The 23878-nt window shown below is 38.4% G+C and overlaps 1 protein-coding gene across 4 annotated transcripts in view; it reads left to right on the forward strand.

Annotated features, from left to right (window-relative positions):
• The window catches only part of kiaa1328 (KIAA1328 ortholog), a 150149-nt gene extending 131203 nt beyond the window's left edge, over positions 1 to 18946 (forward strand). For 3 of the 4 annotated variants that reach the window (XM_063042770.1, XM_063042767.1, XM_063042771.1), the window contains one exon: positions 15741 to 18946. In XM_063042770.1, the coding sequence (XP_062898840.1) occupies positions 15741 to 15966 (226 nt within the window). In that variant the 3' untranslated portion in view covers positions 15967 to 18946. The remainder of the gene's footprint in view (positions 1 to 15740) is intronic. The other variant, XM_063042769.1, reaches the window with a different exon arrangement.
• Positions 18947 to 23878: the final 4932 nt, after the last annotated feature.

A 23878-nucleotide genomic window follows, 5' to 3' on the forward strand; every position in this document is an offset into this window, starting at 1 on the left:
AATACTTATTTAATTCAGTATTTCAAGTTTTAGAGTTCAGTGCTATAAAAGTTTGTAAAGAACAGGAATGGTATCTTTATGGCAGCTTGTTGATTGCCTGCTGTGTGGTATTGAGATCGTAAGCTGCAGTTTTATTTAAATGCACCAGCTGCTGTTAAATGTTTGTAGGCTTGATCATGATGATTACAGATGAGCAAGGCCATTTACCCATTGTACCTCATTTGCATAGAACCACTTAGTTTTCTCCTAATTACCCACCAATCATCATAGCATTTAAAGTGCCCGTGAAAACACATCAGTCAGAGCCAGTTTGCAGGTACAAGTAATCAAAACAAAATAAATGGAACCTTGTCTTTTATTTCAAGATGGGAGGAATGCAAAAATGAGGGAGTGATGCTTCAGTTATTTCGTAACTTGGTCAGATCTGATATTACTTTGAGCATGGAGTATCAACAATTGTATGTCAACTTTGTGAGGGAAAGGTAGCAGGCATTCGCCAGAATGATATAAGAACTAGTTATGCAGTGCTGGGACAATGCAGATCTTAATATTAAAGCCAGTGCATTTATATTTTGAATGCAACTTTCCTTTAGGAATAATCAGTTCTCTGCATGTTTGTCACCTATATGACATTGCCATATTTCAAAGTGTTTTGTTGCTCTCTTAACTTTTTAACTTGGTAAAAGTCATTACTCAATTGTTTTCTTTCAAAATTAAGTTTCACTGCCTGTATCTAATTAAATCTCTGGTGTAAACGGTTATTTACCGCTTGAGTAATTCCCTTAGATTTTGAATATAATGCTCAAGTGTATTCTGACTGGAAAATAACAATGTTTAACATAACTTTACAGGTTAGCTTTTTTGAACTAAACTCCCAAATTGTGAGACTCAGTATCTAAAACTATAAGGGATGCAGACTCGGTTGACAGTTTTAAGTGGCAGCTCAAAACCTATTCTTTTAGCCTTGCTTTTAACTAATATTTTATCTTTTATTTTCTTGTTGTACTTTATCCCCTGTAAAGCACTTTGAACTACATTGGTTTGTATGAAAAGTGCTATACAAGTTATTCTTATTAACAACTTTTCCCAATTTTTACTCAGTTGACTTGGTACTTCGTGAACTTGTTGCCTGGTTGAGTACACTAAGAATTAAGATGTTAATTCGGTGCGTCTGGGCACCAAGTTCTGTTCAGTATTCTACTCCCCATCGCAAATGGATGCTGTTCAGACAGTCAGAGCTACTTTTTTGAGTGCTTGGAACAATTGTATATCAGTTCAAGTGTAAATGTGGGACTACAGAGGGAAAAAAAACTTGCATTTCCATAATGATATTCATTTCCTTGCCTTGAAGAGCTTTATACTTAATGTCCCATGAATTGACAACAGTTTAAGAGTGGCTAGCTATCCTCTGATGATCGTGAACACTTCATAAGTCTCTATATCCTTTGTAACCAAGAAACTCTTGTGGATTATTTTTGCTATCTCAGTTTGATTAGTATAATAATCAAATGTTTTGTAGGGTGATTTGCATTACGCATTATGTACTTTTTTTTATTCTCAGGTTTAATTCCTTTAAAACTTCGTTTTGTGTCTCTGCTTCTATGACTTTTATGTCCTGAAGAGAATCACATTTTGCATCTGTCAATTGTAGCTGGTTGACGATTTCTGTTTGCTCATTTGAAAATAGTCCTGTTAACTGGTAATTTTCAGATAGACTTCATAAAATTCTTCTTGTTTGAGCAGTTTGCATTTTGATTGACTTAATGGGCTGCATTTTTAAATGGAATTCCAGCAAACTGTTAGTGTTTACCTGTGTAAGTGCCAGAAAGCAATTGCACCCAATCTTAGAGAAGCCTTGCTGTCTCATCTGCGTACTGAACTCCTGGACTCTGCATAGCATCCAGTTTCAGAAGCACAAATCCTCTGAGATTTTCATGCACCCCCCCCCTTAGAAATGTCTGTTAGTCCACAAATCCATTTATTTCATTAATAAAAACAGAAAATGTAGAAAAACTCAAGCCAAGTAGCATTTGTGCAAAACAAAATGATTAATGTTCTAGGTCAAAAACTTCATTGAGAAAATGAGATAACAAGTCAGTACATTAGACAGAAGCAGTGCCTTGCCTAAAGGTTTGGACATGAAACATTAACTGTTTCGCTTCCCAGGTTTAAGGGTAACATGAGGGTGTTGAGAATGTGGAACAAGCTGCGAGAGGAAGTGGTAGGTGTGGGTTTGATTCCGGCATTTTGAGAAATTTGGATAAGTACGAATATGGGAGGGATGTGGAGGGCTATGGTCCAGGTGCAGGTCATTGGAACTAAGCAGAATAATAGTTTGCTATGGAATAGATGGGCTGGAGGGCTGTTCATGTGCTTTAATGTTTTATCATTCTAGACCCTGTTTGGTCTGAGTTTTTCTCCCCCAGTATTTTCTCTTTTCATTCTGATGTGGAGTTTATGATTGAGAGGGGAAAGGATAATTATGTTATATGTTTTAAATAATTTGTTTTCTGCAATCTTTTTCATTGTTTTTCAAGTGATGGGTTTACTTTGCTTTAAATATTTAATGTTTCTGAATGCTAGAGCTTCACAACATCTTCAAGTGCAAATGCAGCATCTCCAAGTTTGTGGATGACACGAAGCTGGGCGGCAGTGTTAGCTGTGAGGAGGATGCTAAGAGGATGCAGGGTGACTTGGATAGGTTGGGTGAGTGGGCAAATTCATGGCAGATGCAATTTAATGTGGATAAATGAGAAGTTATCCACTTTGGTGGCAAAAATAGGAAAACAGATTATTATCTGAATGATGGCCGATTAGGAAAAGGGGAGGTGCAATGAGACCTGGGTGTCATTATACACCAGTCATTGAAAGTGGGCATGCAGGTACAGCATGGCGAATGGTATGCTGGCATTTATAGCGAGAGGATTCGAGTACAGGAGCAAGGAGGTACTACTGCAGTTGTACAAGGCCTTGGTGAGACCACACCTGGAGTATTGTGTGCATTTTTGGTCCCCTAATCTGAGGAAAGACATCCTTGCCGTAGAGGGAGTACAAAGAAGGTTCACCAGATTGATTCCTGGGATGGGATGAAGAAAGACTGGATGAACTGGGCTTGTACTCGTTGGAATTTAGAAGATTGAGGGGGGATCTGATTGAAACGTATAAAATCCTAAAGGGATTGGACAGGCTAGATGCAGGAAGATTGTTCCCGATGTTGGGGAAGTCCAGAATGAGGGGTCACAGTTTGAGGATAAAGGGGAAGCCTTTTAGGACTGAGATTAGGAAAAACTTCTTCACACAGAGAGTGGTGAATCTGTGGAATTCTCTGCCACAGGAAACAGTTGAGGCCGGTTCATTGGCTATATTTAAGAGGGAGTTAGATATGGCCCTTGTGGCTACGGGGATCAGGGGGTATGGAGGGAAGGCTGGTGCAGGGTTCTGAGTTGGATGATCAGCCATGATCATAATAAATGGCGGTGCAGGCTCGAAGGGCTGAATGGCCTACTCCTGCACCTATTTTCTATGTTTCTATAACATTTTGTGTGCTCAGCTTTGCCCTATTTTCATGTTGCCAGATTTTTTTTTTTGTTGGGGTTTGTGACCAGGGTTCTTCTGACTCAGGCTTTGATCATGTTCTCTGTTCCAGCCCCATGCAGTGCATTCTGGTTTGTTCCAGAATGTTCCTGCTATTAGTTATAGATTTGTGGAAGCAGCTACTTGCAAGATGAATGACTACGTGAGCAGTTGACTGTACAGTTGTATAAAATGTGGTCTGATCTTCATCTAAGTCACAATAATAAACGCAATCTGCCTAAACTAATAATACAAACAATTATAATTTTCATGACTTTATTGACCACAGTGTTAAATCATTCACATTCCAGGCTGGAAAAAGTATGTGAACCCTTGTATTTAATAACTGGTAGAACCTCCTTCAGCAGCAATAACTTCCACCAAAAATTTCCTGTAGCTGTCGATCAGACTTGCACAATGGTGAGGAGGAATTTTAGACATTCCTCCATACAAAACTGTTTCAATTCATCAGTATTTCTGGGACATCTTGCATGAACAGCCCTCTTCAGGTCATGCCACAGTATCTCAATTGGGTTAAGGTCTGGACTCTGACTTGGCCATTCCAAAACACACTTTCTTTTTTTAAACCATTCTGTTGTTGATTTACTCTTGTGTGTCGGAACATTGTCTTGTTGCATCATCCAACTTCTATTAAGCTTCAGGTGATGGACTGCTATCCTGACGTTCTGGAAAATGTCTTGATGCAATTTTGAATTCATTGTTTCCTCAACAATGCAAGCTGTCCAAGCCCTAAGACAGCAAAGCAGCCCCAAACCATGATGCTCCTTCCACTGTGCTTTATGGTTGTGATGAGGTTTTGGTGTTGTGTGCAGTGCACTTTTTCCTCTAAACATAGTGCATTTCTGCCAAAAAGTTCATTTTTTTTTTCTCATCTGTCCACAGAACATTGTCCCAGAAGTGTTGTAGAACATCCAGGTGGTCTTTTACAAACTTGAGACTTGCAGCAATGTGTTTGTTGTTTTTTTTGGAAAGCAATAGTTTCCTCCATGCTGTCCTTCCATGAACACCGTTCTTGTTCAGTATTTTTCTTACAATGGGCACATGAACCGAGACTTTAGCAAGTTCTAGAGATTTCTGCAGTTCTTTTGCTGTTACCCTCCTTCAGCATTGCACATTGTGCTCTTGGTGTGATCTTTGAAGAAAGCCTACTCCTAGGGAGAGTAGCAACAGCACTGAATTTCCTCCATTTGTAGACGATTTCTCTTACTGTGGACTGATGAACACTCAGGTCTTTAGACATACCTTTGTGAGCTTTTCCAGCTTCATGCATCTCTACAATTCTTCTCAGTTCCTCAAAGTTGTTTTGATCGAGGCATAGTGCAAATAAACAGATCTTTGTTGAGAAGAGCAGGCTCTGTTGGTAACCTGACTTTGTGTGTCTTTTTTTAAGGACAGAGCACCTCTACAATCCACACCTCCAATGTCATCTCATTGATTAGAATGCCTGACCCCAGTAGCTTTTGTAGAAGGCATTACCCCAGTATTCACATACTTTTTTGAACCTTGACTGTGATTGTTTAAATGGTGTACTCTGTGTTGACGAGAAGTAGTATGTTATTAGTTTAGGCAGATTGTGTTTGTCTATTATTGTGACTTGGATGAAGATCAGACCACATTTTATGAGTAATTAATGCACAAAAGCAAGTAATTGTAAAGAGTTCACAGATTTTTTCTTACAACTGTAGGTGAAGGACACAGTTTAGCAAAATCAGGGCCAGCATAGACTTGTTAAATTGATCCGTTCTGCATTTTTGGTAATACGTCTGCATAAGCATCAGAGGTCAAAAACTCCATTGTCTCTGCCACCTGCATTTACTGTGCTGCAATCCACATCTTCAACTCAGTCAGCAGAACCTCTGACCCTTTATAGTTCTAGATCAAAGTTCAAGTTCAAAGTAAAATTTATTATCAGAGTACATACATGTCACCACATGCACCCCTGAGATTTTTTTTCTTGCTGGCATGCTTGGCAAATCTATGAAACAGTAACTGTAGACGGGTTCAATGAGCAACAAACTATAAATGCAAATATAAATAAATAGCAATAAAACTGAGTATGAAATAATATGAAATAGCAAGATAAATAGTTCTTAAAGTGAGGCCATTTGTTGTGGGACTGCCAGAAATAGAATAAGTGTAGTTATTCCCTTTTGTTCAAGAGCCTGATGTTTGAGGGGTAGTAATGGCTCTTGAACATGGTGCGAGTCCTGAGGCATTTTGTACCACTTTCCTGCTGGCAGTAGTGAGAAAAGAACATGGCCTGGGTGGTGAGGATCTTTAATGATGGATGCTGCTTTTCTATGGCAATGTTTCATGTAGATGTGCTCAATGATTGATGTGCTCTGTGGACTTTACATTGAGTTTAATGTATGCTGGATCTGTCAGCTCTCAGTATGGTCAGAAGCAACCAAAGTTAATTTTGGAAGACTTTTAAATCTGGTTTTCTTGCCTTCTTCAACTAGAGATCCTGGTAGTTTAAATTTGAATTGCAATCAGGTACATAATGTCATTTTGTACCTCAAAGTATAAAAGTATGTTAACTGTATTTCACTTGTTCTCAACTGAGTATTAAATGGTACTATTGATTACTTTGAATTCTTCTTTCAATCCTTCCAATTGTCTTTCTGGATCTTGTGATGAGGCCACATAATCTTAAATTTGATAGTTCAATTAGTTCTCATGCCTGTGATGGAAATTACTGAGTTAAAAACATTTTGGGTAGGAAGACACAATTTATTATGTATGATAAACTGTAGAGAAATAAGTCATTGAAATTAAGCAATTGGTTGAGATATTAGTTAAAGTTTCAGAGCTGAATAATTTCTATCCAGGGGTGGAAATGTGTTTAATGTTTCAATAATACACAAAACCATATAATCTTTAAAAAATGAGCAAAGTAATGAGTTAAGTTTAGGATGTTGCTGCTGCATGGCACTTGTAGGTTAAAAAAAAAAACCATTTAAAATTTATATTCCAATAAATGGTTTCTGGAGCCATCTGATACAGAGTTGGGTAGGAAAAACTGAACTGAAAAATGTGTATTTGCAGGAATCATCCATGTAAAACTACTGGTGTTCATAAAAAATACTTGTAGAGTGATTAGTTAAGGAACAGAGCTGAAGTTGTTTGATGAAGGCCAGGAATTTTTCACTAGTTTAAGTGATTATAAAAATGAAAATTGATGATAGTTATGCAGTCATAACTTAATTTTAGAATAAAATAATGGATTGAATAGTGTTCAAGTGCATATGCTGCTGTGTTTGAATCCCACTAAAAGCAGCATTGAGAACTGTGTGAATTCATGAATTATTTAGTATGTTCTAGAGAGAGCATTTGAAATGTTTAATAGCTAAATGCTTGGTTCATGGGGAATAAACTTGCATATACATACATTAAAACTGGGAGCTCTCAAAGGTTTATGCTAATTAAGAGAATTATGCTACTTTAGCAACATTTGTATACTGAAATGGAAATACAAAATTCATGAACCCACCCAGTTCTATTACAAATAACTATGTTAGTGCTTCATTATGAGCTGTTAGTGATTTAAACAGAGTTGTCTTGTGGTAAAGCTTGTCCCTAATGTCAGAAGATTGAAGTATCAAGCAAAATTGGAGTGATATGGGATTCTCAGATTTGAAAGTCAATTCAATGGGGAGTCGTGTTGTACAAAGAGGTATACAACATGAGAACGTCTGGAAAGTTAATTTCAAATATTCTTTCTGAGGTATGCCATCATTGGAGAACAAAGGCACATAGGTTCAAATTGGTTACAAGGCAAATTTAATCTCAAAATTAGGGATTAATAATTTGGTGCCTCATAGTGTTTGTAGTAAAAGAACCCCAGCCTGCCCAATCATTCCTGCTAAGTTTAACAATCAAGTCCTGTTATTATGTTCTGTATTTTCATTGGTGTAATATATCCTTTTCATTAGATGAACACAGTTATTCAGTTTTCCTGCAAATTTAGCTATTTTAATCCTGACCTTTGGTGCAGTCTGTGTGGAGTTTGCATATTCTTTCTATGATTGTATAGTCTTTCTTCAGCTGCTCCAGTTTCCTCCAAAATGGCAAAGATATTCTGGTTATACACATAAAAGTTGCTGGTGAACGCAGCAGGCCAGGCAGCATCTCTAGAAAGAGGTACAGTCGACATTTATGGCCGAGACCCTTCGTAGGACTAACTGAAAGAAGAGCTAGTAACTAGTAGTGTCTTACTAGCTCTTCTTTCAGTTAGTCCTGACAAAGGGTCTTGGCCCAAAACGTCGACTGTACCTCTTCCTAGAGATGCTGCCTGGCCTGCGTTCACCAGCAACTTTTATGTGTGTTGCTTGAAATTCCAGCATCTGCAGATTTCCTCGTGTTTACGAAGATATTCTGCTTGCCAGCTTTTTTGCTGACTCAATTGTCCCTACAATGTAGGTGAATCTGGGGTGAGTCTGTGGTAATATGTGAAATGGATACTCGGTAGTCAGTGCGGATGTGGGCTGAAGACCTTGTAGTTTCTCTTGCGCTGTAATTGAAGCAGTTCATGGTCTGGAAGGAAAATTAAATTCACTCAAGAGTTCTTAACTTGGATGACCAAAAGCATAATCTGTGGATGAAGCTTAAAAGATGCCTTAGAGAAGGTTAAGGATGGAATTCCAAAGCAATTTCTGAAGATGTGGGTATCAGTGATTGGATTTGGATGAAAGAGTTATCCAAATTAAGTGAAATAATAAAATTAGAACCATCAAATTTTGTGCTGTGTAAGATGGGCAGTTTCAATGGGCACATAACCAACCAAGTTGTTCTGTGCTGGCATTTCATGAAATGGGTGCAGCTTGCATAGTGAAATGCTAATATTTTCATCAATGCTAAATTTTTAACAGCAGACTTTAAAATTGTCTTGTGTACAGCAAGTGAACCTTGGTTGTTTTGTTTTGTCCTTCCCCCTAATGCACAGATGTTGAATCTTTCTATGGCACATTAACTGCTATTCATTTGAGATCATGATACTTGCACTGATCCTTGAAGTTTTGGTCAAAGTGTCTTGCCGCACAGAAAGTATGTTAAATGTCCTTATAACTATTAGGTATGATTAAGCAATTTAGGACATTTGGGCACTTTCTGGTGCATTGGGTAAACTTCTGTTTTTTTAAAAAAGAAAAGGCTATTTTTACTGCACTGTCCAGCAACCCACCTATTTAACCATACCTCAACCAGAATAGTCTACAATGACCAATTAACTTACTAACCGATACGTCTTTGAAATGTGGGAGGAAACCTGAACACCCAAAGGAAACACATGCGCTTACAGGAAGGACTTACATGTTCTTTACAAACAATGTCCGAATTGAACTCCGAACTCTGATGTCCTGAGCTGTAATAGCGTCTCACTAACCACAACATTTTCGTGACGTCCCAGTGCCTGCATTGTTAGTGTCTTGTAAATGTCTATCTCGTTCTTATGTGGTTGTTGGCAAAGTACGGTTGAATTATGCTTTGATAGATGTGGCTTTTACATGAATTTCTTGGCCTATTGCATGGAACCTGACTGTACTCTTTGGAAGGGTGGAAGGTGACAATATGGTCAATTCAGACAGTTTTTATGGTGAGCTGTTGTTTTACATCCATACTGTTAATGAGCTGCATTCTGGGGAAGGACACAATCTGAATTGTACAGCATTACAAGTCATTGGTTCAAGATTAGAAATAGCTATGGTATGATTACATTAGGTGTCAATAGCAATATTTGCAGGGTGATTTATAAAAGCTTGGGTGAACATGAAACTCCAGGTGGACTGCATTTTTTAATTCATTTATGGGTCATGGGTTTTATTGCAAGATCAATTTTTTAATTTAATTATCCTGTTATATGCAGTGGTGACCACCTTTTTGAACCACTGCAGTTTTTATGGAGAAAGATGTGCCCACAGTGTTATTGGATAGGGAATTCACTTAGACATAATGATTAAGGAAGAATGGTGCAAATACATTGTTCACGTGGTTTTCTAAGTTGTAGAGATTGTTTGGAAGGTGCTACTGAGAAAGCCTTGGTGAGGTTTTTAAGAGTAATTATGATGACGCGGCCTCAATATGCTAGTGGAAGAGGGGCAGAATGTTTAGGGTAGTGGATTGGGAACCTGTTAAATCTGTTTCTTTATCCTGATTTATTTTTAATTTTTTTTTTGCAGTTGCACTAATTTGGGAAATTGCAAACTTCATAACACCTAATTTGAAGAAGGATATTTATTTTCTGCTAATGACTACCCCATGCTGCTTGGATGCTCAGTTTTAATCTCCTGGATCAATCTGAATCAGTCCAATCTAATGTGATGGTAGTGTGCACATTTAGTCAGAATCAGGTTTAATATCATTGGCATATGTCGTGAAATTTGTTGTTTAGTGGCAGCAGAACATTGCAATGCGTAATATTAAAAAATTATAAAATGCAATAAGAAATATATTTTAAAAATCATTCAGCATGTAATGCAAAAAGAGCCAAAATGTATTGAGGTAGTGTACATGGATTCTTTGTCCATCCAGGAATCTGATGGTAGAGGGGAAGAAATTGAATGTGTGTCTACATGCTCCTGTACCCTCTCATTGATATTAGCAATGGAAGAGGGTATGTCCTAGAGTTGGGGGTACTTAATGATGGGTGTTATCTTTTTAAGGCATCACCTTTTGAAAATGTCCTTGATGGTGGGGAGGCTTGTGCTTATGATGTAGTCGGCTGAGTTTGCAAATTTCCACAGCTGTTTCCGATCCTGCAGTGGCCTCTCCATACCAGATGGTGATGCAGCCAGTTAGAATGCTCTCCATGATACATCTGTAGAAATTTGCAAGAGTCTTTGGTATCATACCCAATTCTCCTGAAATTCCTAATGAAATACAGCTGCTGTTGTGCCGCCTTTGTAATCACATTAATGTTTTGGGCCCAGGATAGATCTTCAGAGATGTTAACACCTGGGAACTTGAAACTGCTCACCCGTTCCACTTGATAAGTACTGGCCTGTGTTCCCTTGACATCCCCTTCCTGAAGTCCACAATCAATTCCTTGGTCTTACTGATGCTGAGTGCAAGGTTGTTACGACACCACTCACCAGCAAATCTATCACTCTCCTGAATGCCTCCTCATCACCGCCATGGTGTTTCAAAAATTTGTCTGGGCTCTCAATTTATTTGATGTGCAAACATGTGATGGCACTTGGGCATGGACAGTGATTTCAAAAGTTGTGAAATTCACATTTTTACATTGCACATTCAAAGCCCAAGAACTATGTGGATCATTTGGACAAAGCAAAGAATTTGATGTTCGAGGCCTGGTTCTATCTACTATAAGGTGACTACTACCAGTGGATGCCTTGTCTATGAACCAATTAGTGTGTTATATCTTACATTCAAGATTTGCTTTTGTGTTTTTCTCCAACAACCACCTTACTGTCAACATCATTCAAACTTCTAATCATCATCAGAATCAGGTTTAATATTACAGGCATATGTCGTGAAACTTATTAACTTTATGGCAGCAGTACAGTGAAATACATGATAAATTAATATAGAGACAAAAAACTGAATTACATTAAGCATATACATATCTATTAAATAGTTAAGTTAAAATAAGTGCAAAAAAACAGAAATAAAAAAGTAGTGAGGTGTTCGTGTGTTCAATGTCCATTTAGGGATCATATGGCAGAGGGAAAGAAGGTGTTCCTGAGAGTGTACCTTCAGGCTTCTGTACCTCCTTTTTGACATGCTCTTCAAAGACCCTGACCCATTCGCAGCTCTGACATTCCTACCTACCTGCCCTTAACCTGCTACCCTCCTCCTCTGGACCTACCTTGATTTATATGCCTGACTTCTGATTGTCCCTTTCCTCAATATTTGATATTTTTCTTGATGCTGTCCAAACCTCTGATCTGTTCTTGATCATCTTGTCCTGTTTGTGCTGTAGAAGCATGTTGGACACCGAAAATTTTCATGGTTAATATATCTCAGTGTTGGGCATTGGGGCAAAAGTTGGTTTATGTCTAGAATTTTAACTAGGGATATATGGAATAAATACTGCACTAATAAATGTGCTTTTGCTTTAGTTGGGTAACTGGATGACTGTTTAAACAGGCACTTATTACATAACGTGATGGTTGCAGTAGATTTCTGGTTACAAACTCCTTAAAAATACTTTGAAAGCCATATTCTGTGACTTTGTGTCCAAGCAACTTGCATCTTCATCAAAGAAGCAATATCTTTTTTCTGCTTCTCTCAAATCAATTTCTAGCTTATGTTTTAACCACTTCTTTTTCCAAAAAGCAATGTTGTTCAGGGTTCTTTATATTTGCATGATGTAGGAGTTACTAATGAATACGGTATTTCTTGTCCATCACACGCTGTCCTTGAGAAGGTGAAGTTCAGCTATCATCCTGAACAGCTGTCGCTCTCGGCCAGAGGGCAGTTTTCCGAGTCATTCACATTGCAGTGGATCTGAGGTCACGTATAGGACAATCTGGGTAAGGAGAGCAGATTTTCTTCCCCAAAGGGTATGGTGAAGCAGATGGGTCTTTATAACCTAAAGGATTGTTTCATGATCACCATTACTGATGCTAACATTTTATTCCAGATTTATTTAATTAACTGAATTAAATTCCCCAGCTGTTGTAGTGGGATTTAAACTCCTGTCTCCAGATCCTTGTCCAAGTCTCTGGATATGTAACTAGATACTAGTCTGCTAATGACTGCTGTACTGGCAGTAGCCTTTGTTCCCGTTAGATCTATGGGAATATTTTTGGAGGGTTTAATTTGCATTTAATTTTACATCAGTGTTTTCTTCCTGAATACTTTTATATATTGCATACCTTCTCATACAGCAAGCACCAGGTACAGTATAAATGCCAGACTCATTTTGTTACAAGTAAAATCATGCTTAAAAGGGAAAAAAAAAATGAGAGGATGGGGAATCATTAATGTTATGAATCTCCTACCTCATAACTCCTCCTTGAATTCAGTTCCATTTGAGCAGTCTAATGTGAGAGATAGATTGACTTCAGTTTTATAATTTTTTTTTTACTATACATCTCAATCCTCATTTGATGGAAGTTTATTATTGACTGAAATATTCAGAATGCAGTAATGCTTGATTTCTGTTGTTAGAAGCTTGTGCTCCACTTCGCTTCAAAAAAAAACTTTGAAATGCATTTTCTTCACATGGTCTTAATCACATTGTAAAACAAGCAAGATTTGAATAACCATATAGAACGTGATTAGCTGGTAGCTCAAAGCTAGTTTAGCATTGAGTTTTGGATACTGGAGGTCTGCTGGAGTATAAAAATAAATTTGACTAGAACCCACGTGCTAGTGATTTTTTTCATGTCTGTCCCTATCCAACCTGACCCATTGAAATCTACAGAAATAAAAAGGGAAAGAATGATTTTCTGTACAGCCTTGATATGGATTGGTATTCATCACTATTCAAGAGCAGAGGGCAAATCAGACCCAGAAGTACCGAACAGAGCTAGCACCACTTGACCTGACCCAGAATGATCTAGTTCATAATGAACATGTACTTGCTATGTATACTCAGTAGGACTTGCATCTGATAGCCAGATCCAATGATTATTGTAGATATTCACTCGCACTTATGGCAATCTGCTATATTCCATTCAATGTTCAGGTGGCCTAATGTATATTGGAGAAACCAGCCAGGCTATGTGATTGCTTTGCAAAGCACCTGCATTCAGCCTTCATGGGGAATCCTGAGTTTCCTATTGTATGTTACTGTGAGTCAACATTATACAACACGGAAACAGGTCTTTTGACCCAGCGCATCCATGCTGACCCAAGTGCCTTCCAGAGCTACTCCCATTTGCCTGTGTGTTTAATCTTCCAGGGGTTCCTAACCTGAGGTCCATGGATACCTTGCTTAATGGTATTGGTCCATGGCATAAAAAGGATGGGAACTCCTGCTCTAAACGTCTCCAACAATCTACTTGTCCAGATGTACTTTAAATGTTGTAATTGTACCAGTCTCCATCACTTCTTCTGGCAGCTCATTCTGTATGCTCTCACTACCTTCTGTGTGGAAGAGAGGATGCAGTGAACATCTACAAGGATGTTGCCCTGAGGACTTGAGTTATAAGGAGATATTGGATATATTGGGACTGATTTCCTGAGAGTAAAGATGACTGAGGGGAACCTTTCATGAGTATATAAAATCACAAGGTTGATGGTCACAGTCTTTATCCCAGTGTGCAGGAGTCAAAAAGTAGAGGATACAAGTTTAAGGTAACAGGGGAAAGATTTAAAGGGGACCCATGGAGCATATTGTTTTCCCTTGCAGAATGGTGGTTATGTGAAATGTGTTTCTTGCAGAAATAGCAGAGGTGGGACATAGACCTGTTGGAAATCTGGCAGCTTGTTGAATTTTGGGCACAGTTTTGATAATCAAATGCAGTTACACATTAGAACTCTCTAAAACAATTTCAGAAATCAAAGAATTTACGACTTTGCATGTACATTTTAAATAATTAAACAACATCAAACTAGCTTAATAAAAATGTTCCACTTACCTTTCTACTTAGATTATGAGAACTCTTAGTCCTTGTTTATTGTCATTTAGAAATGCATACATGCATTGAGAAATGATACAATGTTCCTCCAGAGTGATATCACAGAAAAACAGGACAAACCAAAGACTAACACTGACAGAACCACATAATTATAACATATAGTTACAGCAGGGCAAAGCAATACCATCATTTGATAAAGAACAGACCATGGGCACGGTAAAAAAAAAGTCTCAAAGTCCCGAGTCAATCGACTCCCGAGTCCCCGATAGCAGGCTGCAAAAGGGAGAAACTCCCTACCATAAACCTCCAGGCACCAACAACTGCCAATGCATTGGAAGCACCCAATGGTTACTTGCTGCTGATGTCTCTAAATAATATCAATGCAACTTCCGTACTTGTATCAGACTTGTGGAAACTGGGTAATAGGATAATGGAGTCCTAGGAATTATTAAGGACATTAGTGTACAAGTCCAAAGATAAGGTGGTGAAAGGTTTGGGGATATTTGCCAGGGCATGGAATATTCATGCAGGGAGGTTATGGTACAACTTTATATTAGTTAAGTCAATGGAGGGTTGGAGTACTATGTACCATTTTGGTTACGTATTGTAGGTAGGACATGATTGTATTGGAGAGTTGCAGTGGAGATTCATTAGGATGCTGCCTGGGATTGAGGTTTGTATTTGGCTGGAGACAGCAAATAAAATGGATTTGTTTATATTGGGAGGAGTCAGCTATGGGAAACTGAGGAATACAAGATGATGAGGAGCATAGAGTGAAGAGAAGGAAACTTTTCCCTATAAGTGAGTTGTCCGACATGGTGGTGCAGACAGAGTCATTAGTGTACAGCTCATTAGTATCTGGGTTAGCACTTAAATCACCAGGGCATAGAAGGCTTCAGACGGTGTGCTGGTAAATGGGGTTTAGTGCACATTGGTGTCTGATGGCATGGACACAGTGGGCCACAAGATCTGTTTGGCTATGCTTGTGTTGCCTCATTGGATTGCTTCAGGAACCCCAGTGGGAAGACCAGGTTGCAGGCAGAAGATGCTGCCACTGGCTGAGACTAATATCGAGGCTGGGAAATGAACCTTTTGCAGGGAAATATTATGTTCCATTATTAACTCCAGCTTGGGAACAGAAGATCCAGGCCAGTGTTTGAAGAGAATTGCGTGTCCATTTATGAAATTATTTATAAAGGAAGAACGGTAAATTCACTTTAAGAGGTAGTTGTAGTTGGTGAATTTTTCACCTTCTGTAGTTCAGATTTTGAGTTTATAATTGACATTATTTACTATACATTAAAATTGTATAGATTCAAGTCAGCAGGCATTAAATGTAGCTTTCAGGCGTTATAAATTGTCTGCATGCTGAATTCAACACAATATTTAAAATGAGATTATAAGGTCAACCATCATTATCATGGTTATTTTGCTTATGCAGAAGATCATGTGCTTTGTGATCCGAATTATGAGCTTTAAATGTTTATGAAAGTGCTTTCAAAATGACCCATCTTAAACTGTTTTTGCATGTCTTTATGAAGAAATTGTCAAATCTACTAATTTTAATGCTTTCTCCCACTTTTGTCGAATATCCTAAAGCTACGAGGCATCTCTTGTTCATTTGGTGGATACGCTGAGCCCTGTTTCCTCACAAAAGCATAATATGCACATCAAAGAGATGTACAGTACACCAAGGAAAAACAACCTAACTCTAAGTGGATACCATCAAAGGCCTGTACGAATCAGAACAACTCCAACATGTAGTGGCAATTCAGATGAAGAACTTGAAGAAAGCAGAATGCTGGAAGATATATTCTTCATTTAAAAAAAATGTGTGGAACAATTTTACTGACATCAAAGTATCATGTTTCTTCCTCCCCCCCCCCCCCATACTCTGTCTAAGACTGTGGAGTGTTTTAGTGTCCAATGGCTATTGAAAGGATACTTTTAGCTTTAATGTGGTTGGCCACTGACTCGTGAGGGTAGAAACTAGAATTTTTTCAAAAATGCTGAGTAACCTCATTAATATGTTTTCTAATATGCTCCCTTCTCAGCATTGTGTTTAATTATCTTCAGAGGAACCAACTCTGGAGGGGAGTATACTGGGTACTAAATTGCCTGTTTAATACAAACAATCAAAGGTGAATGTCTACCTCAAAATGTGTTCTCTTGTATAATTCCAGTATGTAAAGTGTTCAACAAATTCTGCAGTAATCAGCAGATTATTTGAAAATGCTAGCTACAATACACTTACAATATTCTGAATCGGAAGAAGAAGCAAAATAAATATAATTGCAATAATTATATTTAGCACCAGTTCAATATTGGCAAGCAAACTGAAAAATGAAACCAGTCGATTGGTACTTTTCCTTTTAGAGATATGAATTATTGTTAAACATCTGCAACTAATGTTACAGAGCCATTTTTGAAAAGCCCTACCATAATGATATGGATTCTCTCTCCATGTTCTGCTGCACTTCTGCAGACTGAAAAAGATGGAGTCAAGCTGTAAGTCCTGTCTGAAACCAAGGTAATATCTACAGATAAAAAGGTGTGTGGGATGAGCACATCATAAACCACTTTGAGGAACAATCAATATGGTGGTGCATGTCTATTCTATTCATGTGCTAAATGGAATCAATCACCTAAAATATTCAGTAGTTTTCCCAATATCTGCCACCTGCACAGAACACTTTATTTTAATCATTTCTTTAATATTCTAACTTGAAGACTTGAAAGAGGCACTTCTTTGAGGATCCATCTTTGGGCTGTTTTTCAGCAGTTTTGGCTGCTGAGAGAGAATGCATTTTATTACAGATTAGTAGATTAAATTCGAGCTCCTGACATTTAAGAATTAGACTGAGGCTAACCCAACCAAATTAATAATTCACTTGCTTACTAGAAATTGGAAGATGTCTGTTTTCTCAGTCTGGGATGAAACTGAACCGAGGTCCCGGAGTTGAAAGATGAATATCTAACACATTGCACCATTCCATTCCTCCAAGTTAATTCATGCTTATGTGGACAAAGTTGATATCTTAATTAACTAAATGAACTGACCTGAATTCCTAAAAAGAGGAGTATTTAATGTGAAATAGTATATTTATACCTTTTGGAGAAAGATCAATATCTGTAATAATAGTGGTTTTCTTATTTTAACTATTACATAACTTTAGTACATGCTGCATTTTTAAATGGGTGACTTGTGTCAAATAAGACAAGAAATGGATGTTTAATATGACTTATTGACAATGAATACAAATTGTTTTCAATGAACTGAATGTGATTTCCATATTTGGAAATTAACCTCATTATAACAAGTCTGCTGACCTGCACATACATTCTATTAGCAGCTAATATTTGAATTAGTGATATACCAGATTATTGTGCACCATCTATTAGTTTAAAACATTAACATTCCAAAGGATCTCTATCGATCTTACTAGTTATAAATTGCTATATTAATTTGCCACCTCTTGACTTCCTGCTTGTAACTAAACTCTGTACTTAGTAATCTGACAAATATGACCAGTAATTGTATAATTTGTTCAGAGCAAAATCTATGCTTGGATGGCATTGCTCCTTTGGTTTGCTTGAAAGGGGCTTTGTTTAAAACTGGTCACAAGAAGATATTTTTTAAGAAAAACAATGAAAAGAAAACGTATTTATTATTGGTGTCATTAAACACCAATTTGTTGCATTTGAAGAATGCTATCAATTTTGTTGGCAGCTTGGTATATCATATTATCATAGGAACTGTTTGAATAAATGACCATTTATTCTTTTTGGAGACATTGTTTGAGGAATAAATAGTGGCCAAGAAACTTGGAAAATAGTTTTCTTCTACAGTCAATGAATTTAACATCTAATCCATAAATTGCACTACAGATAATAAATGGAAGTGTTGGTCTTAATTAGGTGCTCAAGTCACAATGTTGGGACTTGAACTTGGAGCCATGCAACTTGAAAGCAGCCATCAATTATGGTGTTCCAATCTTATCCTTTTATTAATAAAATGTGTGATATGCTGTGGTGTAGCACATTGGCCAGATATGGATATTACATATTTTCTTGTTGAATGTCACCATTACATAAAAAATCCTGAATAAAGCGATTATCCCAAATGAATGTGAACAATAACATACCAATTTTTGTATCAAGCTATTTTTTTAGACAACGCAACTTGGGTGAGGCTGACACTGCTGATTCAGAATACTTGACTTCAGGGTTTTCAGTGTGCAGAGCATTGTGGTAGTTGTAAGAAGAAATGTTTTAACAAAGTAGAGAATTGAGGTTAACATATATCCATATATTCACAAGACAGTGATCCGTATAAGATATGAGATTGGCTTGTGGTGTTAGATTTGTTTTGTTGTGCATTCTTTGTTAATGTGTTCTGCATTATAGAGAAGACCAGACATCTTCAATTTGGATAACTTTGTAGAATTCATGTTTTGGTAGCTAATATTTAGCTAAGTCAGTGACCAACTGGAAGAAAGGAAAACCATGTGTGAAGGTTTCAATTTTCTAAACATGTTTTACAGTCTAAGTTCATTGAAATAGAGAATTGTTGTTGGATTTTGCCATTGCCCTTTAATGTACCTATGTAACAACTGTAATTGAGTCATATTGCACTTGTCCATTAAACTTGTCCATAATTGCACTTCTCATGAAGCTACAAAAGCTAAATTTATTTGAGAAAGATGTGATTTATTCCCAAGCATTCTGGCTTGAAGTTGTTTGTTTGGTTGATACATGTAAATATTAAATGTAATAACCTTTGTGACATTGTGTCTGAAATTTGTTTTGTGGCAGTCATACATTGCAATACATAATAATAAAGAACTATCAATTACAATAAGAAATATATAAAGAAATAATTACGTAGTGCAAAAAGAGAGCAAAAGAAATGGTGAGGTAGTATACATGGGTACATGGCAGAAGGAAAGAAGCTGTCCTTGAAGTGTTGAGTGTGTGTCTTCAGGCTCCTGTACCACCACGTTGGTGGTAGCATTGAAGCGAGAGCGCGTCCAGGGTGATGGGAAGTGGGAATTAGAAGTGAGCTGCTGGTAGAACTAAGTAAGTCGAGTAGTATTGTGAGGCAAAGGGAGAGTCAAAAATTAGTCACCAATTAGTCACTATTATTGAAGTAAAATGGAGTACATTGGAAAACACCTGATATTTCATTCGTTGGAAGAAAAAAAAAATGAAATATGTTAACATCATCTATTTTGATAGCAACAGAATTGGGGGTAAAAAAGCAAAGAAGAAATTTGGGGAGAAATTTTTACTGTAGGCATTCACTTGGGATCCAAAACAAACAAAAGAAGATTTTGAAAACGCAAACAACAAGATTTTGCTCTGGTGGTGAAGAGCCTGAAATAGTGGCAGTTCTCAGAGATGGTAAAATATGAATCAATGTGGAAAAGGCTCCTGGAAAGATGACTTTTCAAGTGTGAAGAGGTAGATTACATAAGGATAAATGTTGGTCAGAATCAGGTTTATTATCACCGGCATGTGTTGGGAAATTTGTTAACTTAGCAGCAGCAGTTTAGTGCAATACATAATATAGAAGAAGAAAAAATAATAAATAACTAAATCAATTACAGTATATGTATATTGAATAGATTAAAAATCTTGCAAAAAAACAAATAATGTATATTAAAAAAGTGAGGTGGTGTTCATGGGTTCAATGTCCATTCAGGAATTAGACGGCAGAGGGGAAGAAGCTGTTCCTGAATCGCTGAGTGTGTGCCTTAAGGCTTCTGTACCTCCTACCTGATGGTAACAGTGAGAAAAGGGTATGCCCTGGGTGCTGGAGGTCTTTAATAATGAAAGGTTTGCCTTTCTGAGACACCGCTCCTTGAAGATGTCTTGGGTACTTTGTAGGCTGGTACCCAAGATGGAGCTGACTAAATTTACAACCCTTTGCAGCTTCTTTCAGTCCTTTGCAGTAGCCCCCACCCCCATACCAGACAGTGATGCAGCCTGTCAGAATGCTCTCCACAGTATATCTATAGAAGTTTTTGAGTGCATTTGTTGACATACCAAATCTCTTCAAACTCCTAATAAAGTATAGTTGTTGTCTTGCCTTCTTTATAACTGCATCGATATGAAGGGACTAGGTTAGGTCCTCAGAGATCTTGACACCCAGAACTTGAAACTGCTCACTCTCTGACATTTAGTGTAAGGTTGTTGCTGCAACACCACTCCACTAGTTGGTATATCTCGCCGCCTTGTCTCCATCTGAGATTCTACCAATGGTTGTATCATCAGCAAATTTATAGATGGTATTTGAGCTATGCCTAGCCGCATAGTCATGGGTAAGACCTTAAGATGTAGGAGTAGAATTGGGCCATCTGGCCCACCGAGTCTGCTCCACCATTCAAGCATGGATGAACCCTTTTTCTCTCCTGCTCAACCCCAGTTCCCGGCCTTCTCCCTGTAACCTTTGATGCCATGTCCAATCAAGACACTATCAATCTCTGCCTTAGATACACCCAATGACCTGGGCTCCACAGCTACATTCCACAAATTCACCACCATTTGGCTAAAGAAATTTCTCTGCATCTCTGTTTTGAAAAGGGGTCCCTCTATTCTGAGCCTGCTCTCCCTTGTCCTAGACTCTCCCACCATGGGAAACATCCTTCCCATTTTCATGCCCATTCTGCTAATCTGTCCAAGTCCTTTTGCATCCTACCTGTTTTCTCAACACTACCTGCTCCTCCACCGGTCTTTGTATCATCTGCAAACTTGACAACAAAGCCATTTATTCCATCACCTAAGTCATTTATATACAGCATAAAAAGAAGTGGTCCCAACACCGACCCCTGCGGAGCATCACTAGACACTGGCACCCAACCAGAAAAGGACCCTTTTATTCCTACTCACTGCCTCCTACCAATCAGCCAATGCTCTAACCATGTTAGTAACTTTCCTGTAGTATGATGGGCTCTTAACTTGGTAAGCAGCCTCATGTGTGCAACCTTTTCAAAGGCCTTCTGAAAGTCCAAATATACAAAATCCACTGCATCTCCTTTATCTATCCTACTCGTAATCCGCTCAAAGAATTCCAACAGGTTCGTCAGGCAGGATTTTCCCTGAAGGAAACCATGCTGACTTTGTCCTATCTTATCCTATGTCACCAAGTACTCCATCACCTCATCCTTAACAGTTGACTGTAACATCTTCCCAACCACTGGGGTCAGGCTAACTGGTCTATAATTTCCTTTCTGCTGGCTTCCTGCTTTCTTAAAGAGTGGAGTGACATTTCCAGTTTTCTAGTCCTCTGGCATCATGCCAGAGTCCAATGATTTTTGAAGGATCACTTCTAATGCCACCACAATCTCTAATGCTAACTCTTTCAGAACCTTATGGTGCAGTTCATCTGGTCCAGTTGACCATGTACCTGTAGATCTTTCATTTTTCTGAGCATCTTCTCTCTTGTAACAGTAACTGCACCCACTTCTCTTCCTTCACACACTACAACATCAGGCATACTGCTAGTGTCTTCCACAGTGAAAACTGATGCAAAATATCCGTTTAGTTCATCAGCCATCTCCATGCCCCCTTATCATTTCTCCTACCTCATTTTCTAGATGTCCTATATCCACTCTCATTTTTCTTTTAACATATTTGAAAAACCATTTACTATCCACTTTGATATTATTTGCTAGCTTGCTTTCATATTTCAACTTTCCCCTTCTAATGGTTTCTTTAGTCGCTCTCTATAGGTTTTTAAAAACTTCCCAATCCTCTATCCACTAATTTTTGCTTTGTTTTGGGCTTTTACAATAGCTTTGACTTCCCTTGTCAGTCATGGTTGTACTATTTCACCATTTGAGTATTCCTTCATTTTTGGAATACATATGTCTTGCACCTTCCTCATTTTTCCCAGAAACACACGCCATTGCTGCTCTGCTGACATCCCTGCCAGCAGCTCCTTCCAATTTACTTTGGCCAGCTCCTCTCTCATACCTCTGTAATTTCCCTTACTCCACTGAATCAAATTTCAAGTTGAACTCAATAATCACCACTGGTCCATTACATGATACCTAATCCAGTATAGCTGATCCCCTTGTAGGCTCGATGACAAACTGCTCTAAAAAGCCGTCTCTTAGGCATTCAACAAACTCACTCTTGAGATCTGTTACCAACCTGACTTTCCCAATTGACCTGCATGTTAAAATCTCCCATGACTACCATAACATTGCTAACTTACTTTCATATTTCATCTTTTCTCTTCTAATGATTTTGGTACACCTTTTCTATTTTCTGTTGTAATCTATGGTCCATCTCCCAGCCACCGTTGGAAGGTCTGTAAATAACTAGCATCAGTGTCCTTTAACCTTTGCAGTTTGTTAACTTAACCCTCAAGGATTTAACATCTTCCGATCCTAGGTCACATCTTTTTTCTAATTTAATGCCATTCTTTACCAGCAGAGCCACACCATCTCCTCTGCCTACCTCCCAATCCCTCTGATATAATGTGTAACCTTAGAGATTCAGCTCCCAACTACAACCATCCCTCAGCCATGATTCGGTGATGGCCACAATATCATACCTGGCAATCTGTAATAGTGCAAAAAGATCATCCACCATATTTCTTATACTACGCATATTTAGATACAACATCTTGAGTACCGTATTTGCTATTCTTTCTGATTCTGCATCCCTAATGTTTTGACACTCAGCCTGTTGGCTGCAACTAAATCCCATCACCTGACTGCCCTTCCTGAGAATCTGACTGCATGCTATCTTAACTTTTTTACCATCTGTCCTATCCTAAATCCCTTCACTCTGGTTCCCACCCTCCTGCCAAATTAGTTCAAACCCTCCCCAACAGCCCTAACAAACCTGCCCACAAGAATATTGATTCCCCTCGGGTTCAGGTGCAACCCATCACTTTTGAACAGGTCGTACCTCCCCAGAAGAGATCCCAATGATCCAAGAACCCGAAGCCCTGCGCCGCCCCCCCCCCCGCACCAGGTGCTTAGCTACGCACTTATCTGCCAAATCATCCTGTTTCTACCCTTATTGGTGCATGACACAGGCTACAATCCAGAAATTACAATAGGGTCTTTTAAGAGAGTCTTAGATAGGTACATGGAGCTTAGAAAAATAGAGGGCTGTGCAGTGAGGTAATCCTAGGCAGTTTCTAGAGTAGGTTACAATACATGGTCAGCAAAATGTTGTGATATGCTGGAGATTTCTATGATTCTGTGATTCTACTAGCTGGGAGATCCTGCTTCTCAGCTTTCTACCTAGCTTTCTAAATTCACTTTTCAGGACCTCTTTGCTTTTCCTTCTTATGTCATTGGTATCAATATATACCAAGACATCTGGCTGCTCCCTTCCCTCTCCAAAATGTTGTGAGCGTGATCTGAGATATCCCTGACCCTGGCTCCTGGGAGGCAACATATATACCATCTGGGTGTCCTGTTCACATCCACAGAATTTCTCTCACTATTGAGTCCCCTATCACTACTGCTCCCTTCTTCTCTCTCTTTCCTTTTTGCACTATGGGCCCATGCTCAGTGCCTGTAACCTGGTCACCATGGCATTCTCCTGGAGGTCATCCTCCACAAAAGTATCCAAAACGGTATACTTGTTTTTGAGGGAAATGGCCACAGAAGTGTTCTGCTCTACCTGCCTATCTCCATTTCTCCTGACAGTCACCCAGCTACTCGCCTCCTGCAACTTTGGGGTGACCACTTCCCTGTAACTTTGATTAATTA

This window comes from Mobula hypostoma, chromosome 3 (assembly GCF_963921235.1).
Source record: "Mobula hypostoma chromosome 3, sMobHyp1.1, whole genome shotgun sequence".
Classification (NCBI taxonomy): Eukaryota; Metazoa; Chordata; class Chondrichthyes; order Myliobatiformes; family Myliobatidae; genus Mobula; species Mobula hypostoma.